General features: G+C 41.1%; 1 protein-coding gene across 1 annotated transcript in view; it reads left to right on the top strand.

Moving 5' to 3' along the window:
• Positions 1-797: 797 nt before the first annotated feature.
• Positions 798-10429, top strand: part of LOC143816148 (bone morphogenetic protein 8A-like) — a 223595-nt gene continuing 213963 nt past the window's right edge. Inside the window, exon 1 of the mRNA XM_077296175.1 lies at positions 798-1534. Coding sequence (XP_077152290.1) covers positions 1150-1534 — 385 coding nt within the window. The 5' untranslated portion in view covers positions 798-1149. The remainder of the gene's footprint in view (positions 1535-10429) is intronic.

The raw sequence follows: 10429 nt of genomic DNA, 5'->3' as shown, positions 1-10429 counted from the left end.
TTTGGTAGGATTTGAAGAAGGAGCAAACACAAGAAAATATTAGTGAAATTGAGGCCAGCAACCATTAGGAATGGGCTAAGATTTCTCTAGAATGTTGCCAGAAGCTGGTGTCTGACTATGCATCACATTTGCAGCAAGTCAAATTAGCCAATGGGTATTCTAGTAAGTAAAAAATATGCTTTTCAAGAACGGGTGGAATAATTCTGAAACTGCAGTAGTGGCAATTTATGTTGAATTTGCAGAAACCACTTGTTAGTTGTGTTGAACTATTTCAATTATTCTTGTTTATTGAAAACAGCAGAACATTTTTACACTTTGCTAATAAACCTACTTTGCATTGAGGGCTGAATAATTTTGATTGCAAGTGTAGCAAGTTAACGAGTGTTTTTTTAAGTGAATGCTTCTTTAGTGATCCTTAGCATAGAGAAATGATGCTTGATACTTTGTAATAAATATTAAACTGAAAAAAAAACACCTAATTTACTGACATTTATGAAAAATATATGGAAAATATTCCAGTAGAACCTATTTTACTTTTGCTGTTTGTGTATTACAGAATGTCATTTATTTCTCATTCTTAGAGAAAATGTACAAAGTTATCAAAAGGAGGGATGATTTGCAGCAATGACTATTTTGCACAAGATGCATGCACCTAGGAAAAAACACTGTCTCATCATAAATGAAAAAACATGTTGACCAAATGCTTAGCCAATCATTCCCGGGGTAGATTACAAGTTAACACCTATAATTTAATTTGCCAAGTTACAGAGCAAATAGTGATCGCTGGAGACCTCTAGAGCACATTGCAGGAGAAGGTTTCTGCTAGCCTGCTTGGAAAAGGCAGGAAGCTTAAGAACTAGTAATCACTCAAGGAAATGAAAGCCAGCTCTGCCAGGAATTCCCTCTCTTCTTAGGTATACATTCTCTATTTGGGGAAGCAAGAGTTACCTGTTACGGGAGGAAAGTTCAGATCCAGCACTTGTGGATTTCCTGTGCCTAGAAATATAATGGGAATAATATAGAAGAAATATCCAGAGAGCAAAACTGAAGAGAAGACTTCAGATCGTAGACTTGAACAGTTCCTTCTGGATTCCGGGATGGTAATATATTGTTTATTTTATGTAATTGACAGTTGTTTTATCTGCTAAGATGCCCGGTGTTCTACATTATATATGGACCATGCTATGTATTACTGGATTTTTGTGCCATTTTGGTAATGGAAGTTTTGTGAAAAATCATCTGAGATCAAGTTTTATCCAGAGGAAATTAAGTGGTAGAGAGAAACGTGAGATGCAGAGAGAGATATTATCCATCTTGGGGTTGCCTGGAAGACCCAGACCTGCAAATGGTGGCCAGTTCCCATCATCAGCACCGTTGTTTATGTTGGATCTTTATCATGCTATGTGCAGTGAAGAAGAAGATGATGGAGGGCAAGGGGTATCAAGGCCACTGTTCACAACTCTAAGCACCCAAAGCCCTCCACTGGGAGCAGTCATCAGCGAGGCTGATACAGTCATGAGTTTTGTCAATATGGGTAAGAACAACGTTTTTTATCCTTTTTACTATAAATAATATCTAAAAAATGTTCTGGGCTTCACTGCTTTAAATGTTGAGAAGACAAGTAATTTATCAATGAATTGTAAAGATAGCAATGCTTCTATTGTCCCTAGATCATCTCTTCATATGTTGAATGTGTCTTACAGTCAATGACCACATGAATGTCAGAACTACACAAAAATAAGCTATAAACAGAAAATACAAATTATACATTTTAAGAGAGTTGATGTTAGGGTTAAGGGTTGTACACGTTTAAAGAACACATTCTCTTAAATTACTAACACCTCATGATGAATAAACATGTGTTATGGGTGGGAGTAATTCACGTTCCACAATGTACTCTTCTGTGACGGCAATTTATCGCAAGAGATCAGAGAAGTTTCACTTTTTCGCCATTACCCCCATGAATGTGGCAATCAAAGCTGCCATGTACAATCTTCTAGTGTTTTCCACTAGCAAGACACTCAATACATCACATTTGAAGTCAATGGGAAGGTTTTAAAGATGCATGTAAGATGACGGGGCATCTTTTTGAGCAATTTGTCAGGTTTTTTTGCATAAAAAACACTAAAATTTTTTGGTTTGTTTAAAGGATTTAAAAATAGTTAATAAAAAAGGAGAAAAAAAACATAGAAAAACACTAAAGAGAGATAGAAAAAAGATGACTCAGGTTTACAAAACTCCAGAGAAAATGGTTCCTGAAGTGTGTTCTGCTTTAAAAACATTTTTTGACCCTCTGGAAATAGACGAAGTGTGAACATACCCAGAGGCTACATTTAATTTTATTCAGGAGGCAATAAACATAATTTTTAAGTCAGTTTTGGAGAAGGACTTTAGGACTTTGGAAAGTTTCAACTACAAAAACTCCTGAAAAAACAGAGTGAACAATGCATCTTTTTCTAACATTTGTTTGTGCAGATAATGGTTCAAAAATCACAAAAAAATCTAAAAAAAAAAAATGAACATAATCATTTTTATATAAAAACATCTTGCTATTCACATGTGAAGTCTTTTGAGCTTCGCTTATAAATTTAGGATTTCAAAAGAGGCCAAGTGTGTAAAAGATGTAATATGTGTATTCTTCAGGTGTTTTCCACTAGGAAGATGCTCAATACAAGTCAATGGGGAGGCTAAAACTATGCTAGGAAGATGCCTGGGTATTTTTTTTATTATTTTTTTTAGGTTTTCTTTCATTAAAAAATTATAGCATTTTTCTTCATTGATTAATAAAGTTCAAAAAATGTCCAGAAAACTCTTGAAAATGCCCCCCCAAAACATCTATAGTGAATCTGTCAGCAGGTTGTTTTCTATGTAATCTGACAGCAGCACAAGGTAAGGACAGATACCCCGATTCCAGCGATGTATCACTTAGTTTATGGGTGAAGCAGTTTTGATAGAATCCCAGTTTTTTCTATTGTTGATCTAGAAGAGCTCAGGTGTTGATCCCTGTGTAACCTTGCCTACACCCCTGATTAGCACGTTTCTATGTACATTGTATAGTGACAGAGAGCTGCAAATCAGCGCTGGGGGTTTGATTGCACTAGGATGCACAAGATCAGCTGTCCTGTACTAATAATCTCCTGCCGATAAAACACTGGATTGAAGCCGCAAAACACAGCCCAGTAAGTGACACGTTGCTGGAATCAGAGTCTCTTCATCTACAACATAGTGCTCACAGATTACATATCAAAACCTACTGAAAGATTCCCATGAAGAGTCATTAGAAAAACATCAGAGAAAATGAAAATATCCTTAAGTGTCTTCTGCTTGAAAAATTGTCATTTTGAAACAGCAGGAAAGATGCAGTGTGAACGTACCCTAATGGTGTGTTCATTCAGAGCATTTTGGCTGTGGTCAGACTCAGTCTGCACACACCATAGAATAAATTCAGAAGGAGTTTTCGAGAAATTGAGCAGATTCTCTCCAAAATCTTCCAGAAAAATGCTTGAAAACTCTTCCTATTAATTTCTCTAGTAAATCTGTTTTTGCTGTTCATATGAAAAGTTTGCTTTAAAAAAAAAAAAAGTTCATGTCACTTTATTGCAGCAGTTCCTAAGGGTATGTGCATATGATGTGTGTGTTATCACTAAGTTTTTCAGCAGGAAGATGTTTCAGTACATGCCTCTGCTTTCCTCAAGCATCTTGTTAGTGATACGGTCGTTCCTTGAGTGCATTTTGTGACATCTTTGGCCACCGGCATTTTTATAACTTTCATAAACTAGTGAGCAGCTATCTGAATAGAACTTAAGATCTTTTTTGGATTTGCTCCTGGACTCATGGTGTTCCTGGACTCCAATCTTTCTACACACATGAACACAATTGTTGTTACCTTCTGTTCAAGTAAGAAAAATCCGCAATGGGCACTGATACTACTTGAGTCTGAGAAAAATAATTTTCAATTTAAATTTACTTAATATCATCTAATGAAAATCAGACATTGCTTCTCAACTGTGGTTCAAAAGAAAAAAAAATGAAAATAGCTTTGGACAAAAATGATTATACCATTAATTTAATATTTTGTTGTGTAAGCTTTTAAGGCATTCACTGCAAACAATTTCTGTAACTCTCAGTGAGACTTCTGCCTGTCCATAGGTAGTTTGGCCAACTATTCGTGAGCAAACTGCTCCAGGTGTGAAGGTTGCCTTCTCCAGATTGCACGTTTCAGCTCCTTTCACAGATGTTCAATAGGATTCAGATCAGATCAGAGCTCATAAAAGGTCACTTCAGAATAATCCAATGCTTTGCTATTAGCCATTATTGGATGTTTTTAGCTGTATTTTAGATCATTATCTTGATGCAGCACCTATGACCTAAGGGTACTGTCACAGAGTGCAATTTTGATCGCTACGACGGTACGATTCGTGACGTTCTAGCGATATCGTTACGATATCGCAGTGTCTGACACGCAGCAGCGATCAGGGATCCTGCTGAGAATCATACGTCGTAGCAGATCGTTTGGAACTTTCTTTCGTCGCTTGATCACCCGCTGACATCGCTGGATCGTTGTGTGTGACAGCGATCCAGCGATGCGTTCGCTTGTAACCAGGGTAAACATCGGGTAACTAAGCGCAGGGCCGCGCTTAGTAACCCGATGTTTACCCTGGTTACCAGCGTAAACGTAAAAAAAACAAACAGTACATACTCACATTCCGGTGTCTGTCCTCCGGCGTCTCAGCTTCTCTCCACTGTGAGCGCCTGCCGGCCGGAAAGCGAGCACAGCGGTGACGTCTGACGTCACCGCTGTGCTTTCCGGCTATGGTGCTTACACAGTGGAGAGAAGCAGAACGCCGGGGGACAGACACCGGAATGTAAGTATGTACTGTTTGTTTTTTTTACGTTTACGCTGGTAACCAGGGTAAACATCGGGTTACTAAGCGCGGCCCTGCGCTTAGTAACCCGATGTTTACCCTGGTTACCCGGGGACTTCGGCATCGCTCCAGCGCCGTGATTGCAACGTGTGACCGCAGTCTACGACGCTGGAGCGATAATCATACGATCGCTGCGACGTCACGGATCGTGCCGTCGTAGCGATCAAAATTGCACTGTGTGATGGTACCCTTAGACGCAGACCAAGCTGGGCAGCACATTTTGCTCCAGAATGCCTTGATAGTCTTGAGATTTCATTGTACCCTGCACAGATTATAGACACCCTGTGTCAAATGCAGCAAAGCAGCCCCAAAACATAACCGAGTCTTCTCCATGCTTCATTTTTGCGTTTGTGAACATAGAGCTGATGTGACTTGCCAAAAAGCTACAGTTTTGTCTCATCTCTCCAAAGGACATTCTCCTAGAATCTTATTTTGGGAAATTCAAGTCTCGCTTTTTTATGATTTGCATCAACAGTGGTTTCTTCTTCGGACATCTTCTTTGAAGTTCACTTTGGCCAAGACAGCGACAAATGGTGCGATCTGACACTGATGTAACTTGACATTTGGAAGTTGTTCTGGGCTCTTTTGTTACCATTCATATTATCCGTCTCTTCAATTAGTCATCAGTTTTCCTCTTGCAGACAAGATCAGGGAGATTAACTACAGACCCATAGACCTTAAACTTCTGAATAATATGTACAATTGTAGAAACAGGAACATCAAACTGTTCCTATAGCCTTTACCTTTCTCATGTTTGTCTATACTTTTCTTTCTAATCTCCAGAGGCAACCCTCAATGCTCAGTGTGGTACTCAACATGATACCAAACAGCACAGTGACTACTTTTTACCTTCCAAATAGTCAGACTGACTGATTACAAGTTTGCAGACACCTGTGATGCTAATTGCAGGTCACACCTTAGTTTAAAATGTCCATATGGTAAAATTATTTTCAATATTTTCTAGGGGTGCAATAATTTTTTCCCCATGGCATTTTCACTATGAATTAATTAATTCATTCATTCATTCATTTATTTTTAATTAAACCACAATTCAAAAACAACATGTAATTTGAATTAGTTCATATTAGTTGATATTCAGTAAATTTAAATTGAAACTTACTTTTGTCAGTTTCAAATTATTGGCCTGAAGTCCGTGGTACTGGTCGAGTTCATCAACCCGAACGGAACTTGTTAAAAGGCTGCAGCGAATCAACAAGCTTTTCCTAGGTGGGCACTTCTGGCCCCAACATATCTGTTGTGAATTTGGTTTTTGGGCTCCCCCGGTGGTCACTGGTGGTACTGGACTTGTGTGCTTCACTTTCTCTGTTCACCTGTTTCCATCAGGATATGGGAGTACCCTATTTAGCCTTGCTGCTCAGTTATTCTAGTGCCGGCCATCAATGTAACCAGAGCCTTTCTGTTGCATGTTCCTGCTTCTAGACTACTATCAGCTAAGTTGGACTCTTAGTCCTAAGTTTGTTTTGCATTTTTGTTCCAGTTCACAGTTATGTTATTTTTCTGTAGCTGGAAGCTCTTGTGGGCCGAAATTGCCACTCCGGTGTCATGAGTTGACACATGAGTCTTAAAGTAATTTCGGGATGGTATTTTAATAGGGTTTTCAGCTGACCGTGAAGTTCCCTATTGTATCTTCTTGCTATCTAGTAAGCGGACCTCGCTTTGCTGAACCTACCTTCATACTGCGTGTGTCTTTTCCTCTGAACTCACCGTCAATATATGTGGGGGGCTTCTGTCTCCTTTTTGGGGGAATTTCCCTAGAGGTAAGCCAGGTCTGTCTTTTCCTCTATTAGGGTTAGTTAGTCCTCCGGCTGTCGCTAGGCGTCTAGGGATAAAACGTAGGTACGTCACCCGGCCACTGTTAGTTGTGTGGTAGGTTTAGCTCACGGTCAGCTCGAGATTCCATCACCCAAGAGCTAGTCTGTTATTTAAGTTCTCTGACGTTCCCTTGCCATTGGGAACCATGACAGTATGGCCGGCCAAGGGTTAAAACCGTTGGCAGAAGAAAGGAGAGAAAAAGAAGTCTGCAGATTTTTTTTTTTTTTTTTTTTCCTCTGAGCTTGCTCTATAGTTGACTTAGTTGCATTTCTGCTCTAATTGCAGCCTTTGTCTCTCTCTCTCCTTCTAATCCTTGAATGGCTCTGAGCTCACCTGATTAAAATGGATCCTCAGAGTTTGGCTACAGGTTTGAATAATCTTGCTACGAAGGTTCAAAATTTACAGGATTTTGTTATTCATGCTCCTATATCTGAACCTAGAATTCCTATACCAGAATTTTTCTCCGGGGATAGATCTCGTTTCCTGAATTTCAAAAATAATTGTAAATTATTTCTTTCCCTGAGATCTCGCTCCGCTGGAGATCCCACACAGCAGGTTAGGATAGTAATTTCCTTGCTGCGGGGCGACCCTCAAGACTGGGCATTTGCATTGGCACCCGGGGATCCTGCGTTGCTCAATGTGGATGCGTTTTTTCTGGCTTTGGGGGTGCTTTATGAGGAACCTAACTTAGAGATTCAGGCTGAAAAAGCCTTGATGGCCCTATCTCAAGGGCAAGATGAAGCTGAAATATACTGCCAAAAATTTCGTAAATGGTCTGTGCTTACTCAGTGGAATGGGTGCGCCCTGGCGGCGAATTTCAGAGAGGGTCTCTCTGATGCCATTAAAGATGTCATGGTGGGGTTCCCTGCACCTACAGGTCTGAATGAGTCCATGACAATGGCTATTCAGATTGATCGGCGTTTGCGGGAGCGCAAACCTGTGCACCATTTGGCGGTGTCTTCTGAGAAGGCTCCAGAAAATATGCAATGTGATAGAATTCTGTCCAGAAGCGAACGGCAGAATTTTAGGCGAAAAAATGGGTTGTGCTTCTATTGTGGTGATTCAACTCATGTTATATCAGCATGCTCTAAACGTACAAAAAAGGTTGATAAGTCTATTTCAATTGGCACCTTACAGTCTAAGTTTATTCTGTCTGTGACCTTGATTTGTTCATTATCGTCAATTACCGCGGATGCCTATGTCGACTCTGGCGCCGCTTTGAGTCTAATGGATTGGTCCTTTGCCAGGCGCTGTGGGTTTGATCTAGAGCCTCTGGAAGTTCCTATACCTCTGAAGGGTATTGACTCTACACCATTGGCTAGTAATAAACCACAATACTGGACACAAGTGACTATGCGTATGAATCCAGACCATCAGGAGATGATTCGCTTCCTTGTGTTGTACAATCTACATGACGTTTTGGTGCTCGGATTACCATGGTTACAATCTCATAACCCAGTCCTTGACTGGAAAGCAATGTCTGTGTTAAGCTGGGGATGTCAGGGGGCTCATGGGGACGTACCTTTGGTTTCCATTTCGTCATCTATTCCCTCTGAGATTCCGGAATTTTTATCTGATTATCGTGATGTTTTTGAGGAGCCTAAGCTTGGTTCACTACCTCCTCACAGAGATTGCGATTGTGCCATAGATCTGATTCCGGGCAGTAAATTTCCAAAGGGTCGTTTATTTAATCTATCTGTACCTGAACATGCTGCTATGCGAGAATATATTAAGGAGTCCCTGGAAAAGGGACATATTCGTCCTTCTTCATCTCCCTTAGGAGCCGGTTTTTTCTTTGTATCTAAAAAAGATGGCTCTTTGAGGCCGTGTATTGATTATCGACTCTTGAATAAAATTACAGTCAAATATCAGTATCCTCTGCCACTGCTTACTGATTTGTTTGCTCGAATAAAAGGGGCTAAGTGGTTCTCTAAGATTGATCTCCGTGGGGCGTATAATTTGGTGCGAATTAAGCAGGGGGATGAGTGGAAAACCGCATTTAATACGCCCGAGGGCCATTTTGAGTATTTGGTAATGCCTTTTGGTCTTTCAAATGCCCCTTCAGTCTTTCAGTCCTTTATGCATGACATTTTCCGTGAATATTTGGATAAATTTATGATCGTGTATCTGGATGATATTTTGATTTTTTCGGATGACTGGGATTCTCATGTCCAACAGGTCAGGAGGGTTTTTCAGGTTTTGCGGGCTAATTCCTTGTGTGTGAAGGGTTCTAAGTGTATTTTTGGGGTTCAAAAGATTTCTTTTTTGGGGTACATTTTTTCCCCCTCTTCCATTGAGATGGATCCTGTCAAGGTTCGGGCTATTTGTGATTGGACGCAACCTTCTTCTCTTAAGAGCCTTCAGAAATTTTTGGGTTTTGCTAATTTTTATCGTCGATTTATAACTGGTTTTTCTGATGTTGCTAAACCTTTGACTGATTTGACCAAAAAGGGTGCTGATGTTGCTGATTGGTCCCCTGCTGCTGTGGAGGCCTTTCGGGAGCTTAAGCGCCGCTTTTCTTCCGCCCCTGTGTTGCGTCAGCCTGATGTTACTCTTCCTTTTCAGGTTGAGGTCGATGCTTCCGAGATCGGAGCTGGGGCGGTCTTGTCGCAGAAAAGTTCCGACTGCTCCGTGATGAGACCTTGTGCGTTCTTTTCTCGAAAATTTTCGCCCGCCGAGCGAAATTATGATATTGGTAATCGGGAGCTTTTGGCTATGAAGTGGGCTTTTGAGGAGTGGCGTCATTGGCTTGAGGGGGCTAGACATCAGGTGGTGGTATTGACCGATCACAAGAATTTGATTTATCTTGAGTCTGCCAGGCGCCTGAATCCTAGACAGGCGCGCTGGTCGTTGTTTTTCTCTCGGTTTAATTTTGTGGTCTCATACTTACCAGGTTCTAAAAATGTGAAGGCGGATGCCCTTTCTAGGAGTTTTGAGCCTGATTCCCCTGGTGATTCTGAACCTACAGGTATCCTTAAGGATGGGGTGATATTATCTGCTGTTTCCCCAGACCTGCGACGGGCTTTGCAGGAGTTTCAGGAGGATAGACCTGATCGTTGCCCGCCTGGTAGACTGTTTGTTCCTGATGATTGGACCAGTAGAGTCATCTCGGAGGTTCATTCTTCTGTGTTGGCAGGTCATCCCGGGATCTTTGGTACCAGGGATTTGGTGGCTAGGTCCTTCTGGTGGCCTTCCCTGTCTCGAGATGTACGAGTTTTTGTGCAGTCTTGTGATGTTTGTGCTCGGGCCAAACCTTGTTGTTCTCGGGCTAGCGGATTGTTGTTATCTTTGCCTATTCCGACGAGGCCTTGGACTCACATCTCTATGGATTTTATCTCTGATCTCCCTGTTTCTCAGAAAATGTCTGTCATCTGGGTGGTGTGTGACCGTTTTTCAAAGATGGTTCATTTGGTGCCCTTGCCTAAGTTGCCTTCCTCATCCGAGTTGGTTCCTCTGTTTTTTCAAAATGTGGTTCGCTTGCATGGTATTCCGGAGAATATCGTTTCTGACAGGGGGACCCAGTTCGTGTCTAGATTTTGGCGGGCGTTCTGTGCTAGGATGGGCATTGATTTGTCTTTTTCGTCTGCGTTCCATCCTCAGACTAATGGCCAGACTGAGCGAACTAATCAGACCTTGGAGACTTATTTGAGGTGTTTTGTGTCTGCGGATCA

The sequence above is a fragment of the Ranitomeya variabilis genome, chromosome 3, assembly GCF_051348905.1.
Source record: "Ranitomeya variabilis isolate aRanVar5 chromosome 3, aRanVar5.hap1, whole genome shotgun sequence".
Taxonomy (NCBI): domain Eukaryota; kingdom Metazoa; phylum Chordata; class Amphibia; order Anura; family Dendrobatidae; genus Ranitomeya; species Ranitomeya variabilis.
Note: the sequence above shows the minus strand (reverse complement) of the source record. Positions and strands in the feature narration are given on the sequence as shown.